Source organism: Periophthalmus magnuspinnatus, chromosome 10, assembly GCF_009829125.3.
Source record: "Periophthalmus magnuspinnatus isolate fPerMag1 chromosome 10, fPerMag1.2.pri, whole genome shotgun sequence".
Taxonomy (NCBI): domain Eukaryota; kingdom Metazoa; phylum Chordata; class Actinopteri; order Gobiiformes; family Gobiidae; genus Periophthalmus; species Periophthalmus magnuspinnatus.
This window is the reverse complement of record NC_047135.1, coordinates 9,312,829-9,331,768: the sequence shown is the minus strand read 5'-3', so window position 1 is coordinate 9,331,768 and position 18,940 is coordinate 9,312,829. Positions and strand designations below refer to the sequence as shown.

The 18,940-nt window shown below is 39.0% G+C and overlaps 2 protein-coding genes across 2 annotated transcripts in view; one reads left to right on the top strand and one right to left on the bottom strand.

Annotated features, from left to right (window-relative positions):
• LOC117378077 (interleukin-17 receptor D-like) overlaps window positions 1–1,894 on the top strand; it is a 44,938-nt gene extending 43,044 nt beyond the window's left edge. The window contains exons 15-16 of the mRNA XM_055224734.1: window positions 716–1,017; window positions 1,567–1,894. Coding sequence (XP_055080709.1) covers window positions 716–1,017; window positions 1,567–1,667 — 403 coding nt within the window. The 3' untranslated portion in view covers window positions 1,668–1,894. The remainder of the gene's footprint in view (window positions 1–715; window positions 1,018–1,566) is intronic.
• A 3,579-nt stretch (window positions 1,895–5,473) lies between these two features.
• LOC117378074 (interleukin-17 receptor D-like) lies at window positions 5,474–17,904 on the bottom strand. Its single transcript, XM_055225060.1, has 8 exons — window positions 17,886–17,904; window positions 14,605–14,715; window positions 13,542–13,726; window positions 12,881–12,996; window positions 9,541–9,837; window positions 7,318–7,767; window positions 6,285–6,586; window positions 5,474–5,694 (listed from the first exon to the last, which is right to left on the bottom strand). Exons 1-8 carry the CDS (start codon window positions 17,902–17,904, stop codon window positions 5,594–5,596), a joined length of 1,581 nt encoding a protein of 526 aa, XP_055081035.1. The 3' UTR covers window positions 5,474–5,593.
• Window positions 17,905–18,940: the final 1,036 nt, after the last annotated feature.

Genomic DNA, 18,940 nt, shown 5'->3' with positions numbered 1-18,940 from the left:
AAACAATGTCCATACCTTTAGACCAGTGGTTCAAACTTTACACACAAAGTGTCACCTAAGAAAATATTTAGCATTCTGTGTACCACCAGATCTATAACAGGATTAAACTAGGGCTAAAGCCAGGTCTGAAACGGGACCAATTATAGTAATTATTGAAGACTACTACTGAAGAGGAGTCATGCATACCACCAGAACAAGTTGCATACCACAGTTTTTAGACTATTGAGTATGTTGTCTATAATAAAAGAACTATTAAGACACAGTGAAAATTGCTGATTAAAAATGTATCAGACTTGAACCTCAACCAAGCCATTTACAGGTACATCTTTGCACATTCCTGATTGCTACAGTGTTGTCTTATAATTGTCCTTGGAGAGTGACAAAAATGACAGTTGCAAGGGCTATTGAGTGATGAAAATCCATTGCAATAAACAAGTTCTCAAAAGAGACCCGTAAACAGAAAGTTGAGTATGTGGGTTACATGATATAGACCCTAGTATTGCATGTTTGAATGTCCCTGAATCAGAAAAAAAATTCCATATTAATATTAGCGATGTGCCAAAGAGTGAATGAGGACTACGTAAGCAAGTTAGATACATTTAAAAAACTCTTCCTTCCGTGGTTTGAAAATTGGGTTACATTATGCAGCTCTAATTGTGGTATTTTGTTGCTTTCTTTTGGTCTCACAAACTTATCACTGTTTTATGTTGTGCAGGTGCAGCTCCAGTGTACCTGCCACCTCCTCCTCTGCTGTGTCCTCTGTAATTGTCCCATATGTGAAGACTCCACCAGCTGTGGACCAGCTGAGACCGGTTCAGGACCAAGACTCGGGCCCTGTCCAGGGTCTAGACCAGGGACCAGACCCTTCCCCCCCTGAACCTCCCCCACGGGATTCTGGAATATATGACTCCTCTATGCCATCATCTGAGCTTTCCATACCACTCATGGATGGGCTGTCACATGACCATGTAGACTCCTCCTCATTGGCTGACAGCGAGTCATCTTCCTCTGGACTTGGTACGAAATGCTACTTTTGAGATTAGGGCAGCAAGATTAATTGAATCAAAATCACAATTTGTGATTTGCTAATTGCGTCCATTCAGATTTCAAAGGCTTGCAATTTTGAAGTACCATAAATTCATCCACAAAACAACAAAATGCCCTGTCCATGTACAAACATGTTCTGAAATACAATTCTTGTATTTTATTATTTATTTATGTATTTGAACAATGCAATAGTTACAAAACTACTAGTACTACTTGTCAGTTCACATTTAGTCTTTTTGACATGTGTAAAATGTGAACTTTGAACAGAACCCTATTATTAAACATTATGTATATGTATATATATATATATATATATATATATATATATATATATATATATATATATATATATATATATATATATATATATATATATATATATATGTGTTGTGTGTGTGTGTGTGTGTGCATGAATATATACATACATACATATGTAAGTAATGTTAATTGTATCATAAGCATGTTTTAAATGCATTTTTAAATGTAATTTCTAACAAAGCACCATGTCTCTCTGTTCAGGGGATGAGGAGCCGCCCACTGTTTCCTCTCTCCACTGCAGTGCCACCACTGTTTGTAAGGCAGAACTGCACCGACAGGACACCCCAGTGATGTCACTGTGAACAACCAATGAGAGCAAAGGACTCTAGTAACGTCATCAGACAGACTTTTTATGAATGGAAAAAAGGGAGTTACGGAACATTTGTAACCACTTATTTGAAGGACTCAATTGGACCATTTTGAGCCTTTTCTTGTTTTGACTTATTTTAACATAAATATTTACTGTTAATAAGATTACATGGCACTTTGACGCAGAAATACAGGAAGCCACACAACACAAATTGTTCAATCCTTACCGTTTCTCCAATCATATTGCAGCAGTTTGATCCACATGGTACATGATAGACAGGCTTTATGCCTTATTTCTACTTGTATTTAGAGCTCAAAAGCTTAATGCAATAACTCAGTTTTATTTACATTTTTATTCTGAAACTGCATTCGTTTTTACTCTTTATTTTTCAAATGTCTAATGGAAAAATGGAAGTTTTACTTCAGTACTTTATGAAGATGTGAGTCTGGTCACTGGTGAGTCTCGCTGAGTTCAAATGTGCATGATTGACAGGTGGATTAGTCAATCAGGGGCGTGCATGGTTCGACTGTATTAAAACAAAAATGAAAAAGGAAAAAAATATCAGAAGAGACTGAAAAACAGCATGGATTTCTGTCAACAGAGATGCAATTTGCTTGGGCATTTTTTATTTAAAAGTGTGTCTTTTTTATATATACCTTTTAACAGTAAATGAAAAACTTTATTTCTGTGGAGAATCGGTTACATTTTACAAATCCTCTATAAAACCTGTACTTGTTTAACTATTTCACAATTCATCAAAGGGATGTTTTTTGTGTTAGGACTTTTATTCTGAAGGGAAAAGTCAGCATTTCCTGTTTGTACAGATTTTATTTTGGAAATGTCTGATGTTTTTAAATGTTTTTATTGCTGTTTATTAATAATAATTTCCATATTGTTCTACATTTTATAGAGTTGTACTGTTTTATAGTACTGTCCTGTAGGAATAAATCATTTAATATGATCTGTTATTATTTGATTGATTGAGTTTTTATAAAGGCAATATCAAAATGCCGGCAATGGTATTCAACAGTGACTGAGGACCTGTTTAATTTAACCCACAAGGGGGCAGTAAAGATCCTCCAAGTTTAGACCCAGGTGGTGATGTAATTGCAGGGCAAAAGATACAAAACTTTGAAACTTGCAATTAAAACAGATTTGTAGGCACATTGTTGCAGTTGTACCTCAAGTACTATAAACCTGAACAGATTCTCTCTGAACTGACTCTTCAATGGCTGTAATGGTCTATAATCAGTTTAGACAGGTAGTAATGCTTTGGTTCAGTCAGCTCTGGTGTAGTCCTTGTCCTGTTTTTTTAGAGAAGACAGCAGTTTGAAGAACATTTTATAAATTCTTCTGTACTTTATTTTGGTTTAAAAGGAGGGGTTTATTTGTTTAGGAGCAGAAGCTGAAAGATTTGAATGCATTTTTACAGTCATCATAAATCCATAGGCGTCTCCACTCCGATGATTCAGATAATGTTGTTTTTTTTCATATAAAACATGTTGTTAAAGTTGATAAGAAGCTTAAACTGTCAGAGGCTTGTGTCTGGGAGAGATTTACAGCCGTGAAACTGGTTCAACAAAGTCAGTGAAGCAGAGACGAAAGGATTTAGGCTTAAAACAGCACAAAACGGACAGAAAAAGGGCCCTTCACAATAAAAGCACAGGATATAAAAGAGACTGAACAGAAATGAAAATGGTAGCACTCATTAAACAGACAGAACTGAGAGATGGAAAAATTTTACATTTTATTTTTAATTAATTGAAAAATAATTTAATTGATAAATTAATTAATTAAACATATATTATTAATCCCTCTACATTTTGATATACCTTTCCATGTACATTTGAAGTTTCCTGCATTTATCTGAATTCAGTCTGCACTTAAATATATATATATATATATATATATATATATATATATATATATATATATATATATATATATATATATATATATATATATATATATATATATATATATATATATATATATATATATATATATATATATATATATATATATATATTTAAGTGCAGACTGAATTCAGATAAATGCAGGAAACTTCAAATGTACATGGAAAGGTATATCAAAATGTAGAGGGATTAATAATATGTTTAATTATTAATTTATCAATTAAATTATTTTTCAATTAATTAAAAATAAAATGTAAAATTTTTCCATCTCTCAGTTCTGTCTGTTTAATGAGTGCTACCATTTTCATTTCTGTTCAGTCTCTTTTATATCCTGTGCTTTTATTGTGAAGGGCCCTTTTTCTGTCCGTTTTGTGCTGTTTTAAGCCTAAATCCTTTCGTCTCTGCTTCACTGACTTTGTTGAACCAGTTTCACGGCTGTAAATCTCTCCCAGACACAAGCCTCTGACAGTTTAAGCTTCTTATCAACTTTAACAACATGTTTTATATGAAAAAAACAACATTATCTGAATCATCGGAGTGGAGACGCCTATGGATTTATGATGACTGTAAAAATGCATTCAAATCTTTCAGCTTCTGCTCCTAAACAAATAAACCCCTCCTTTTAAACCAAAATAAAGTACAGAAGAATTTATAAAATGTTCTTCAAACTGCTGTCTTCTCTAAAAAAACAGGACAAGGACTACACCAGAGCTGACTGAACCAAAGCATTACTACCTGTCTAAACTGATTATAGACCATTACAGCCATTGAAGAGTCAGTTCAGAGAGAATCTGTTCAGGTTTATAGTACTTGAGGTACAACTGCAACAATGTGCCTACAAATCTGTTTTAATTGCAAGTTTCAAAGTTTTGTATCTTTTGCCCTGCAATTACATCACCACCTGGGTCTAAACTTGGAGGATCTTTACTGCCCCCTTGTGGGTTAAATTAAACAGGTCCTCAGTCACTGTTGAATACCATTGCCGGCATTTTGATATCGCCTTTATAAAAACTCAATCAATCAAATAATAACAGATCATATTAAATGATTTATTCCTACAGGACAGTACTATAAAACAGTACAACTCTATAAAATGTAGAACAATATGGAAATTATTATTAATAAACAGCAATAAAAACATTTAAAAACATCAGACATTTCCAAAATAAAATCTGTACAAACAGGAAATGCTGACTTTTCCCTTCAGAATAAAAGTCCTAACACAAAAAAACATCCCTTTGATGAATTGTGAAATAGTTAAACAAGTACAGGTTTTATAGAGGATTTGTAAAATGTAACCGATTCTCCACAGAAATAAAGTTTTCATTTACTGTTAAAAAGGTATATATAAAAAAGACACACTTTTAAATAAAAAATGCCCAAGCAAATTGCATCTCTGTTGACAGAAATCCATGCTGTTTTTCAGTCTCTTCTGATATTTTTTTCCTTTTTCATTTTTGTTTAATACAGTCGAACCATGCACGCCCCTGATTGACTATCCACCTGTCAATCATGCACATTTGAACTCAGCGAGACTCACCAGTGACCAGACTCACATCTTCATAAAGTACTGAAGTAAAACTTCCATTTTTCCATTAGACATTTGAAAAATAAAGAGTAAAAACGAATGCAGTTTCAGAATAAAAATGTAAAATAAAACTGAGTTATTGCATTAAGCTTTTGAGCTCTAAATACAAGTAGAAATAAGGCATAAAGCCTGTCTATCATGTACCATGTGATCAAACTGCTGCAATATGATTGGAGAAACGGTAAGGATTGAACAATTTGTGTTGTGTGGCTTCCTGTATTTCTGCGTCAAAGTGCCATGTAATCTTATTAACAGTAATATTTATGTTAAAATAAGTCAAAACAAGAAAAGGCTCAAAATGGTCCAATTGAGTCCTTCAAATAAGTGGTTACAAATGTTCCGTAACTCCCTTTTTTCCATTCATAAAAAGTCTGTCTGATGACGTTACTAGAGTCCTTTGCTCTCATTGGTTGTTCACAGTGACATCACTGGGGTGTCCTGTCGGTGCAGTTCTGCCTTACAAACAGTGGTGGCACTGCAGTGGAGAGAGGAAACAGTGGGCGGCTCCTCATCCCCTGAACAGAGAGACATGGTGCTTTGTTAGAAATTACATTTAAAAAATGCATTTAAAACATGCTTATGATACAATTAACATTACTTACATATGTATGTATGTATATATTCATGCACACACACACACACACACACACACACACACACACACACACACATACATATATATATATATATATATATATATATATATATATATATATATATATATATACATATATATATATATATATATATATATATATATATATATATATATATATATACATATACATAATGTTTAATAATAGGGTTCTGTTCAAAGTTCACATTTTACACATGTCAAAAAGACTAAAATGTGAACTGACAAAGTAGTACTAGTAGTTTTGTAACTATTGCATTGTTCAAATACATAAATAAATAATAAAATACAAGAATTGTATTTCAGAACATGTTTGTACATGGACAGGGCATTTTGTTGTTTGTGGATGAATTTATGGTACTTCAAAAATTGCAGCCTTTGAAATCTGAATGGACGCAATTAGCAAATCACAAATTGTGATTTTGATTCAATTAATCTTGCTGCCCTAATCTCAAAAGTAGCATTTCGTACCAAGTCCAGAGGAAGATGACTCGCTGTCAGCCAATGAGGAGGAGTCTACATGGTCATGTGACAGCCCATCCATGAGTGGTATGGAAAGCTCAGATGATGGCATAGAGGAGTCATATATTCCAGAATCCCGTGGGGGAGGTTCAGGGGGGGAAGGGTCTGGTCCCTGGTCTAGACCCTGGACAGGGCCCGAGTCTTGGTCCTGAACCGGTCTCAGCTGGTCCACAGCTGGTGGAGTCTTCACATATGGGACAATTACAGAGGACACAGCAGAGGAGGAGGTGGCAGGTACACTGGAGCTGCACCTGCACAACATAAAACAGTGATAAGTTTGTGAGACCAAAAGAAAGCAACAAAATACCACAATTAGAGCTGCATAATGTAACCCAATTTTCAAACCACGGAAGGAAGAGTTTTTTAAATGTATCTAACTTGCTTACGTAGTCCTCATTCACTCTTTGGCACATCGCTAATATTAATATGGAATTTTTTTCTGATTCAGGGACATTCAAACATGCAATACTAGGGTCTATATCATGTAACCCACATACTCAACTTTCTGTTTACGGGTCTCTTTTGAGAACTTGTTTATTGCAATGGATTTTCATCACTCAATAGCCCTTGCAACTGTCATTTTTGTCACTCTCCAAGACAATTATAAGACAACACTGTAGCAATCAGGAATGTGCAAAGATGTACCTGTAAATGGCTTGGTTGAGGTTCAAGTCTGATACATTTTTAATCAGCAATTTTCACTGTGTCTTAAATAGTTCTTTATTATAGACAACATACTCAATAGTCTAAAAACTGTGGTATGCAAACTTGTTCTGGTGGTATGCAGACTCCTCTTCAGTAGTAGTCTTCAATAATTACTATAATTGGTCCCGTTTCAGACCTGGCTTTAGCCCTAGTTTAATCCTGTTATAGATCTGGTGGTACACAGAATGCTAAATATTTTCTTAGGTGACACTTTGTGTGTAAAGTTGAACCACTGGTCTAAAGGTATGGACATGTTTTGAGTTTACTGGAGTTTTACCTGGAGGAGGCTCTAGGCAAGGACTGAGAGCAACGTGGACCCGGATCATAACCAGGACTATAACTCGGACTTAGACTTGTCACTGAGCCCGGGCCGGATCCTGGCGCCAACAAGACCAGGTTCCTCTTTGGTGCTGAGTCTAGAGTTTTCACTGCAACTTCATTCAGGACTAAACTGGACTGTGGGGCTGATGTGGGTGTGGCCTCGCAGGATACAGGAAGTGAGCTGGGGGCGGAACTTCCTGTTTGCGAATGCAGTTGTTGGTCGAACCAGTCGGGGTTCTGCGAGATGAACTGGTGCATGTTACAGATGGAGACATACAGAGAGCGACCAGATTTGCTCCTGAAGTAGTTCCTCCGTGAGATGTTAGGGGGTGCTCCATCCCACAGGGAGGAGTGCGACGAGTGCAGACGAGAAAAGAGCTGTGGCAACTGGTCCATCAACTTCAGCCTGAAAAAAGAAAAAAATATGTTTGAAAATATGATATTTGCGCAATAATCCAATCTTCTATTGTGTGTTATGTCAAATAAATAAATAAAAATACATATTCTTTAGAGCAGAAAAACCTTCAGCTTATACTAATAATGAGTCCTAAGTTTTTGTAATAATAATACTGTCTTTGTACGACTTAATTTGAAAAGCTTCTCAAAGTACTACACTAGCGCTCCCCCTAACAATTATTTTGCTACTCAATTATAATAGTAAAAGGCACGTAATTATGAGCATTTACTCAATCTGATGCAAACTCAGGAAGCACTCAGTTTCAATTTTCCCCAAATAGCCATCTATTTGAATACACAAATCTCCTGTTTAGTTTTTAAATTTACAGTGTGTAACTTTCTGGAGGTGACATCTCACATGCATGAATCCATGGAAACAGAAAGGTAAAACCATACCTCCGAACATTCTCCATGGAGATGGATAAGTTTTGCCATATAGTAGAATATTATAGCCAAAAGAAAAACATTTCCATGGAAACAAGCAAGAGGCCCTCCCCCAGGCCAAAGAAGAGTCAGGTTTGTGGAGACACAAGCACTCACAGTAAAGATGCATGTTTTACATTTCATTTTTAGTGCAATAATAACCTAAATGGAAAAAAAAAACATGCTTTCATTTTATTTATTTATTTATTTATTTTTTCCTTAAAAAGTTCCATAGGTCCAGCTTTAAGTCCATAAATCCTCACTTATTGTGAGTCACTCCAACTGCATGTTTAAGAGCCAACAAAGACCAGAATTAAAAATAATTTTGGTATTGATGGTTTCCAGGTTTCCCTATTGATTACACTTCAGTACATAAAATGTCCTAAAGGTAAATTCCCAAATGATTAACCTGAGGATTTCTATTACTGACGAGACCCATTCATTTTTAATCTGATCTATGTTATAACATTGTTTCGTCATCAAAAAGATACCTGGTTTTGTTTCATTTCGATGACACATGTTTAACACACAGGTGAGTCAACGAGGGGGGGACAAAGGTGTCTGCTGTTCTGGGCCCCAGAACTGGACCCTTCTATTAATTTATATTTGAGGAGGAGGCTTCTTGCCCCAGACCCCTAAATTTCTGTAGACAGGCCTGTTAATACACAAACTATGCATATTTTGGCTGTTCTTCTCTCAAACAGAAAACACTCTGTTGCACCGTGTGGTATCATGTGGTACTACAGGTGCTCCACTGTGTTTTTAAACTCCATACACCATTAAAATCATTTGGATAATTTCAGCCCTGGAATTGCCTATCACTGCTGAACAAAAGGTAAAAGCTAGCTGTTAATTTGAAAGCTTAATCGTCATGACATCACAAGGTGAACAGGGTATTTTGACCTTTGGCGATGTTGACAAACTAATAATAAAGGATTACTCAAACATGTGTGAATGAAACAAAACAATTCCAGGTATGTTTTTGAGGAGGTAACAACATTCAAACATGTCCTAAACCTCACAATAGGCAATTTGCATAATAAAGGACTTTTAAATAAAATGTAACAATATTCATTTTAGCTGTTCCCAACCAGTAATTAATAATAATTATTTATGTATTGTTTATTTGAATAGGGACAGATACAACATACATAGATTAATATGCAATTAAGTAATTTGATGTGGATATCACAGTATGTTATTTGGATGCAGTTATGGCCCTGTTATAAAGAATTGTAAAACCTCTTCTAAATTAGTACCATTTGAATTAAACAGTGTCTTAATAGTAGATCAAACTCACCTTGGGGCCAGGGTGAGCGCTGTAGGGATGTCATTCTCTGTGGAGTAATCAAAATAAACAGCCATGAAGCGGCTCAGCTCTTTCTCACTCTGTTTGGCCAATCGCAGCTGCTCTGAGATCATCGCTACAGTAACCAGGAACAAGTCACCCCCACTGCTGCTGCCGATTGGTCCGCTGTCCTTGGAGGTGCCACGTTCACTGCTGCTGAGTGGCCCACTGTCTTTGGGGGAGGAGCTGCTGTTGCCACGGCGTCCAATTGGAGTTTTTCCACGGCGACTCTTCCTCTCAACAAAATAACTGTCTCAACATTTGGAAATAGATCAATTAAATTGACAAAAATAGCCAATTAGATTACATTACTTTCCTGTTATACATTATAAAGTATTGTTGCCACTCTGAATCCTCCTGAATCAACAAACTGAAATTTAAAAATACTGACACCTGCTGTGAGTTTTCATGTACTGCAAACCTGTCATAATACTTATTTATATTTGTTTTTTTAGATCAAAACATTAACTAGAGTACTTAAAGACTAGAGAGGAGTTTTTAAATCACGGTAAAACTAACATCTTATTATGCTAATGTGCATTTGCTGATTATCAGACAATAAAATGCTTACAAATTAGGAACAGATAGTATGCAGCAGACTTATTTAAATTCACCCATGTCGACTAGCTCTGGGGACATGGAATGTCAGACGGGTCAGGGACAGGTCTCTCACTGTTGTGTCGGCCTACGGGCCAAGCAGCAGTGCGGAGTACCCGGCTTTCTTGGAGTCCCTGGGAGGGGTACTAGACAGTGCACCAACCGGGGACTCCGTTGGTCTCCTGGGGGACTTCAACGCCCATGTGGGTAACGACAGTGACACTTGGAGGGGCGTGATTGGGAGGAACGGCCTCCCTGATCTGAACCCGAGCGGTGTTTTGTTATTGGACTTCTGTGCTAGTCACAGTTTGTCCATAACGAACACCATGTTCGAGCACAAGGGTGTCCATCGGTGCACGTGGCACCAGGACACTCTAGGTCGGAGGTCGATGATCGACTTTGTTGTTGTGTCATCTGACCTCTGACCGCATGTCTTGGACACTCGGGTGAAGAGAGGGGCTGAGCTGTCAACTGATCACCACCTGGTGGTGAGTTGGATCCGCTGGCGGAGGAGGAAGCCGGACAGACCTGGCAGGCCCAAGCGCATTGTGAGGGTCTGCTGGGAACGTCTGGCGGAGCCCTCTGTCAGGGGGATCTTCAACTCCCACCTCCGGGAGAGCTTCTCCCTGATCCCGGGGGAGGTTGGAGACATGGACTCCGAGTGGGCCATGTTCTCCACCTCTATTGTCGATGCGGCTGCTCGTAGCTGTGGTCGTAAGGTCTGTGGTGCTTGTCGTGGCGGCAATCCCCGAACCCGGTGGTGGACACCGGAAGTAAGGGATGCCGTCCAGCTGAAGGAGTCCTATCGAGCATTGTTGGCTCATGGGACTCCTGAGGCAGCTGATGAGTACCGGCGGGCCAAGCGTGCCGCGGCTCGGGCAGTCACAGAGGCAAAATTTTGGGGTTGGGAGGAGTTCGGGGAGGCCATGGAGGAGGACTATCGGACGGCCTCAAAGAGATTCTGGCAAACCGTCCGACACCTCAGGAGGGGGAAGCAGTGCTTCACCAACACTGTTTACAGTGCGGGTGGAGAGCTGCTGACCTCGACTGGGGATGTTGTCGGGCGGTGGAAGGAATACTTTGAGGATCTCCTCAATCCCACTGTCACGTCTTCCAAGGAGGAAGCAGAAACTGGGGACCCAAAGGCGGACTCGTCCATCACCCTGGCTGAAGTCACTGAGGTGGTTGGCAAGCTCCTCGGTGGCAAGGCTCCGGGGGTGGACGAGATCCGTCCTGAGTACCTCAAGTCTCTGGATGTTGTGGGGCTGTCTTGGCTGACACGTCTCTGCAACATCGCGTGGCGGTCGGGGACAGTACCTGTGGAATGGCAGACCGGGGTGGTGGTCCCTCTGTATAAGAAGGGGGACCGGAGGGTGTGTTCCAATTACAGGGGAATCACACTCCTCAGCCTTCCCGGTAAGGTCTATTCCAGGGTACTGGAGAGGAGAATCCGACCGATAGTCGACCTGGTCGTGGAACACTGGACCAGCTCTATACTCTCCATCAGATCCTCGAGGGCTCATGGGAGTATGCCCAACCAGTCCACATGTGTTTTGTGGATCTGGAGAAGGCATTCGACCGTGTCCCTCCTGGTGTCCTTTGGGGGGGTGCTCTGGGAGTATGGGGTCCGGGGCTCTTTGCTAAGGGCTGTCCGGTCCCTGTATGACCGGAGCAGGAGCTGTGTTCGCATTGCCGGCAGTAAGTCAGACCTGTTCCCGGTGCATGTTGGACTCCGCCAGGGCTGCCCTTTGTCACCGGTTCTGTTCATTATATTTATGGACAGAATTTCTAGGTGCAGCCAGGGGCCGGAGGGGGTCTGGTTTGGGAACCACAGGATTTCATCTCTGCTGTTTGCAGATGATGTTGTCCTGATGGCTTCTTCGAGCCAGGACCTGCAGCAGGCACTGGGGCGGTTTGCAGCCAAGTGTGAAGCGGCTGGGATGAGAATCAGCTCCTCCAAATCCGAGGCCATGGTTCTCGACCGGAAAAAGGTGGCTTGCCCTCTCCGGGTGGGTGGTGAGTCTCTGCCCCAAGTGGAGGAGTTCAAGTATCTCAGGGTCTTGTTCACGAGTGAGGGAAGGATGGAGCGTGAGATTGACAGGCGGATCGATGCAGCGTCTGCAGTGATGCGGTCGCTGTATCGGTCCGTTGTGGTGAAGAAGGAGCTGAGCCCAAAGGCAAAGCTCTCGATTTACCGGTCAATCTACGTTCCTACCCTCACCTATGGTCATGAGCTCTGAGTAATGACCGAAAGGACAAGGTCGCGGATACAAGCGGCTGAAATGGGTTTCCTCCGCAGAGTGGGCGCACCCTTAGGGATAAGGTGAGGAGCTCGGTCACACAGGAGGAGCTCAGAGTAGAGCCGCTGCTCCTACACGTTGAGAGGAACCAGTTGAGGTGGCTCGGGCATCTGCTCAGGATGCTTCCTGGACGCCTCCCTAGGGAGGTGTTCTGGGCATGTCCCACCAGGAGGAGGCCCCGGGGAAGACCCAGGACACGCTGGAGGGACTATGTCTCTCGGCTGGCCTGGGAACGCCTTGGGGTCCCACCGGAGGAGCTGGAGGACGTGTCCGGGGTGAGGGAAGTCTGGGAGTCCCTGCTTAGACTGCTGCCCCCGCGACCCGGCCCCGGATAAGCGGAAGAAAATGGATGGATGGATGGATGGATGGATGGATAGTTTAATTCTGAGTCTCACCGAAGTCCTTTGGAGCAGATTGTCATGATGAAATCTGCTTCATCCAACTGTCGACTCAACCACGACATCTGTCCCTCTCTGCACATATCCAAATGCTCCCACAGGTCCAACACAACCTGAACACAACATGAGGTGTTTAGGGACAGTACGATAAAACAATGCATGTTCAAATGTTTCTACAAACTCAACACCAATGGTGTTGCTGTTTGGGAGAGGCCTATTTTTATGTATGGCCTAATTTGAACAGCCCAAGTCATTTTAATTAGTACACATCTGACATCAAAAGCCTCCTATCTGTTCCCTTCTCTTCCATTAAAAATACTGGTAGTTAAAGGTGCACTATATAGCTTTTCTGCTCGTCTGCATGAAGATGTTATTGTTTCCGGGAATGCTCCACAGTATGGCTTTAATCTTATGTATCTCCATGGTGGTGTCACTAGGTAAACTGAGAGCTGTTTTGTTTTGCTTTTTTTTAGGAAAGAAAAAAAATACCTTTACATGATGAAAAACCAAAAGAGATAGCTTTAATGCAATACTGTAGAATATTCCAGACCAAGCAACATTAATATCTACATGGAGATGGGAAGGTGACATAACTTCTAACAGAAAAGTTACATAATGCTTTTAAATAAATATTTCTTGTTGATTTTCAGCGCTGTACCTCACATCCACAGAAGTCTTGCAGGAAGTAAGCGAAGGCCTGCACCACACTGTTGTGTTTAGGACAGTCCCTGTTTGAGTAACACAGGAACACCTTGGGGCGGGGCCAAGGACGCTCTGAGATCAATGCTGCGCTCTGATTGGAGGATTCACTGCTCTCCTCATCCAGGTGACTGTAGATGTTTTCTGCAAGGAAGATAGAAAGGGGATAATTTTCTTATCTCAAAGCATACAAAGCAAACACGGCAAAAAAGCTGCTAGTTTTAAAGTTAAATTGCATTTCCATGTCTTATGAGAAACTGCACATGAATGTCCCTTAATGTTTTAATTTCCACTGGATAATTGAGAAATAATTTAGATAAGTTTGACCTTTTATCTGGTTGTTATGCAGCATTCACAAGTTTAAAGAGGGGGTAATTTACTTCTATCAGGTATTATCACAACACAATCAGAGTGCATCCCACTAGTGAAACTACAGCACATTGCATCAGGTTTATCAAGTTGTACTGTACAGTTTTGTATCATGCTTTTGTATATTTATAGAGAATTATTATGTGGGAGCATGGATGACAGGCTTGTGGGTGGAGCACTGGACATAATTTTACAGTTTAAGGCAAGGAGAGTTCAAATAGGGCTCAGGCGAGATCACTAAAATACTCAAACATGTATGGATGACATCTAAAACCACTTCCGGCATGTTTTTCATGAGGGAACAATAGTATAACATGGTAGAAAGAGCTAAAAAAAAAAAAGAAAAAGAAAAGAAAAATACCCCTTTAGTGTTTCCACAAAGCATAATTACAGTCTCATATGAATTAACTTGTTTTGGTGTTTTGTTTTTTTTGTTCAATTCATTATGACTAAAAGCAATTGAATAATGTCCAATTCACAAGCTCATATTTTCGTATAATTAGAATGTCCTCTGTGAAAACACAGAGGATAACCAAATATACATCAGTGTAATTGGTGCTCTGAGAGACTTTTTTCAGCTTTTGTGTAAATTCAAATTGTTGCTTTTAAATCCATTTCAATTCATAAACAAAGAGCATGTATTAGACTCAGACCTTGTTGTTTCTTGCGGCACATGACAGTGAAGAGGGTGGCAAAGGCGGAGAGGATGACCAGAGGGACGGTAATGGCCATGGCTCTGATTGGACCGGCCCACGGAGAGTGGACTGAAAAATAAAGACACATTTAGGATCACAGATATCACACCACTGGCTTTCAAACTGTAGTACGTGTGATTAGCAGGTCTCTGGTTGTACACATTATTTCATAATTAAGCTTATTTGGAAATATTTCCTAGTAAGTGAAGTGTATTATTAACGAAGATCACTTGTTTTGGGTATTTTGATTTAATAATATTGCAGTGTTTGTGTAAAAAAAAAAAGATTACTGTATTTTCCAAATAACGATTCATTACTACCCTGATTAATTGCTGCAGCTCATCTGTTTCAGTTTTTTAGCCCTGATTATATCTAAACCCTGCAGACTCAAATCTACAAGTCAACAGAGTTTTATATGGAGCGCAAAGGCCACCCTTAGAGATACAAGGGTCACAGAGGAAAATACTGTGATAATTTAATGAGACCACGCTCACAGTCCGCTCGTATCAAGTGGATCTGTTATCTGTAGATGTATTTAAAGGTGTGTGGTGAACTAGGAAACACTTATGGAGTCATACTTGACTGGGACACTATTAGGTAGGTGGGGGATGTCTAATCAAGTAGAGATTAGACATAAGGGTGGCAGGGAGGTAAGGGGGAGACGAGCGGGGATGAACGGGAAGGGGAGGGACGTATGGGAGTAACAGATGAAGTGGGTTTGGGAGGGGGGAGGGGGCATCGGGTGAGCATTGGATTAAATATTCAGTTTGCGTTTTACAATTCATTTTCTCTATGTTACTTACTTGTGTGACTAACAGATCATATGGCAAGTGCATTAAAAGTGGTCACGTTTAATGTCAGAGGTCTAAGGCACCCTACTAAATGTAAACGAGTCATGGCATTTTTGAAAAAACAAAAGGTTGATATTGCATTACAACAGGAAACTCATTTGTCCAGTGGGGAACACAAAGCACTCCATAGAGATTGGGTTGGACAAGTATATTATTCAAGTTATAACCAAAATAAATGGGGAGTTGCTATTCTAATTAATAAAAATACACCCTTCTTACTTAAATCACAACAGGACGACCCAGGGGGCAGATATATTATAATTAAAGGAACAGTTTCAGGAAATGGAATTACTATTTTAAATATCTATGCCCAAAATGAAGATAGACCACAATTTATGATAGAAATTATAACATTGTATTGTCAATACAACAACAAATTAGGGCTTATTGGTGGGGACTTCAACTGCTGTATGGATAACAATTTGGACAGAAGCTCATCAGGCTTGGGCAATCCAAAAACATTACAAGCTTTAGAGGAGGCAACCAAAAAGACAGACCTCACTGATGTGTGGAGGCACTTTAACCCCACAATAAAAGATTATACTTATTACTTTTTATTCAGCAAGACACAATAGCTACTCTAGACTGGATTATTTCTTTTTACCTTATAACCTTCTCTCATCAGTAACTTCATGCACAATTGGACCAATTCTAATTTCTATACCTTTCTCTTACATTATCAAATCACAGATCTCAAAATAAATTTTGTAAATTTAATTTTTCATTTTTTAGCTGTGCAGAAACTTGTGACAACATTAGGAAATGGATCCAACAATATACTAAAGAAAATGTTGACACATCCGTGAGCCCTGCCACAATATGGGATGCAGCGAAAGCCGTCATTAGAGATCATCTAATTTCCTATACATCAGCAGGGAAAAAAGAAGCAAATAGAAAAGCAGAAGAGCTGCAGGAAAAATTACAAGTTGCAGAGCATAATCACAAACAATCGCCAACACCAGAAAATATGAGGAAATTAAATAAAAACCAAACTCAATCAGATACAAACAGAACAAATCAAGAAGATGCTACTCTTCACTCGAAAAAGACACTATGAATTTGGAAATAAACCAACCAGATTATTGGCATACCAACTGAAAAAAGAACAAGGTGATTGCATGATTAAATGCATACGATCTTCCAAGGGAAAGCTCAAATATGTCATTGAGTCAATCAAACATAACTTTCAAAACTTTTATATGCAATTATGTTCAACAGAAAATCCACCAGAAACTGAGATAACTAATTATCTGGAAAAAATATCTCTCCCTACTCTATCTGACCAAGATAAAAAACAATTAGATTCTCCATTTACAGCAGATGAAGTCCTGGAAGCCATTTTGTTATTGCCTTCTGGAAAGTCACCAGGCAAAGACGGATATACAATTGAATTCTATAAAACTTTCTGTCCCGAATTAGTCCCTCTGTTCATGCCTATGCTCCATAACTTCTGTGAAAAAGGTATACTCTCCCGATCAATGGACACAGCAATTCTATCCCTTATTCACAAAGAAGGTAAAGACTCTTCTGAGTACTCATCCTACCGCCCAATCTCCTTATTACCAGTTGAGTTTAAAATTATTTCAAAATTATTGCAGGAAGATTACAAAAAAGATTTAAAAAACTTATCAACTCTGATCAATCAGGTTTTACTAAAGCTACATATGCATCTGACAATATCAGGAGACTTCTAAACATTATTGACCACTCAACCCTATCAAAAAAACAAGCATTAATTTTATCTTTAGATGCAGAAAAGGCGTTTCATAGGGTCGAATGGTCCTACCTTTTACAAGTATTAAAAAAATGTAACCTTGGGGATAATTGCATTAACTGGATTAAATCATTATATAGCGAGCCAAAAGCTAGAATCTCTATTAATGGAACTCTCACAGACTGTTTTGGTCTGACCAGGGGTTGCCGCCAAGGATGCCCTTTGTCTCCCATTTTGTTTAACCTGGCAATTGAACCCTTCGCAGAGTCGATAAGATATAACAATGAGATTCCCAGAATCACAGTTTGAAAGGTGGAAAATAAGATTTCATTATACGCAGACGACATTGTTCTATATGCTACAGAACCTCAAAAATCCATTCATAATTATCCGTTAATAATAGAAGCTATTGAGAATTTTGGAGCTGTGTCAGGCTACAGGGTTAACATAAAAAACACATGCTTTACTTCTTAATACAAATCTAACAAGGCAACTTAAAGAATTGTCCCCTTTTTCCTGGACACATACGGCTTTAAATACTTAGGGGTAAATATAACATCTAATCTAAAGGAACTCTTTGAGACAAACTACATGCCACTACTCCTTCCCATTTCACTCCTTGGTAGGATTGATGTAATTAAGATGAATATATTACCTCATTTTATATACAGTACCTGTATCAATCATTACCATGCTATATTGATAAACCATTCTTTAAATCGCTGAATAAACATATAACTCAATTTATCTGGAAAAAAGGTACACCTAGAATTGCTTACAAAACACTATCCAAATCCAAAGATAAAAGGGGATTGGAGCTTCCAGACTTCCAACTGTATTACTGGTCATGTCAAGTAAAAGCTATGTTAGGCTGGCTTGATACTCAAAGTGCTCCCCACTGGACATTCATCGAGAGAGAACTTTGCTCTCCTGTTTCATTGGCGTCATTACCATTTATTAATAATATTAAAATGCTATCTCCTATAGGGAGAATTTATGTTGTGTATGACATTTTGTGTGCTTGGCAAGACGTTAAAAAACACTGTGGACTCTCAACATTTATATCAACGTTAGCCCCACTATCCTCAATCTCTGACCTCCCAAGCTCGATTGGAAAATCGTTGCTGGCAAACTGGAGAAAATCTGGATTAATGCAGTTTCATCAGTTATTTAAAAATAACACTCTTAAAAACGTTTATGATTTAACTGAAGAATTTGGAATACTAAAGCATGATTTTTATAAGTTTTTACAAATGTGTCATTGTATTACTACGTTGATTAATCAAAAACGTTTGGCAATGGAGGTTTCAGAGTTAGAGAATATGCTATTAAATTTCAAATCTTTGAAGGGACCTAGGGTCTATACATTTCTAGCTAAACAAGAGGAGTCAGCTCTTCCTTCTCTAAGATATATATGGCAAAAAGATCTGGGTGTTGACGAGCAGTGGAGTAAAATTACTAATGGTGTCTTTCTGAAGATGTCAAGCAACAGAATATTAAAACAAAACTATACATTTTTGAATAAAGTATATCTGACCCCACTCAGGATGAGTAAAATGTATTCTAGCCTGTCTCCTAAATGTAACAGATGTAAATCTCATACAGGTTCTTATTTTCACATGTTTTGGGAGTGTAATCATTTAAGAGAGTTCTGGAATTTAATACACGACTTTACTGTTAAAATTGCTAAAAAATCCCTTAAGATATCCCCTATTAGGAGTCTGTTTGG

Excerpts from the sequence above, each read along its gene's own strand:
- LOC117378074 (XM_055225060.1), bottom strand. Across the intron at positions 13,727-14,604 it reads GTGCCGCAAGAAACAACAAG|AAAACATCTACAGTCACCTG; the intron begins GTCTGAGTCTAA and ends TCTTCCTTGCAG. Across the intron at positions 9,838-12,880 it reads ATCTGCTCCAAAGGACTTCG|TTATTTTGTTGAGAGGAAGA; the intron begins GTGAGACTCAGA and ends ATGTTGAGACAG.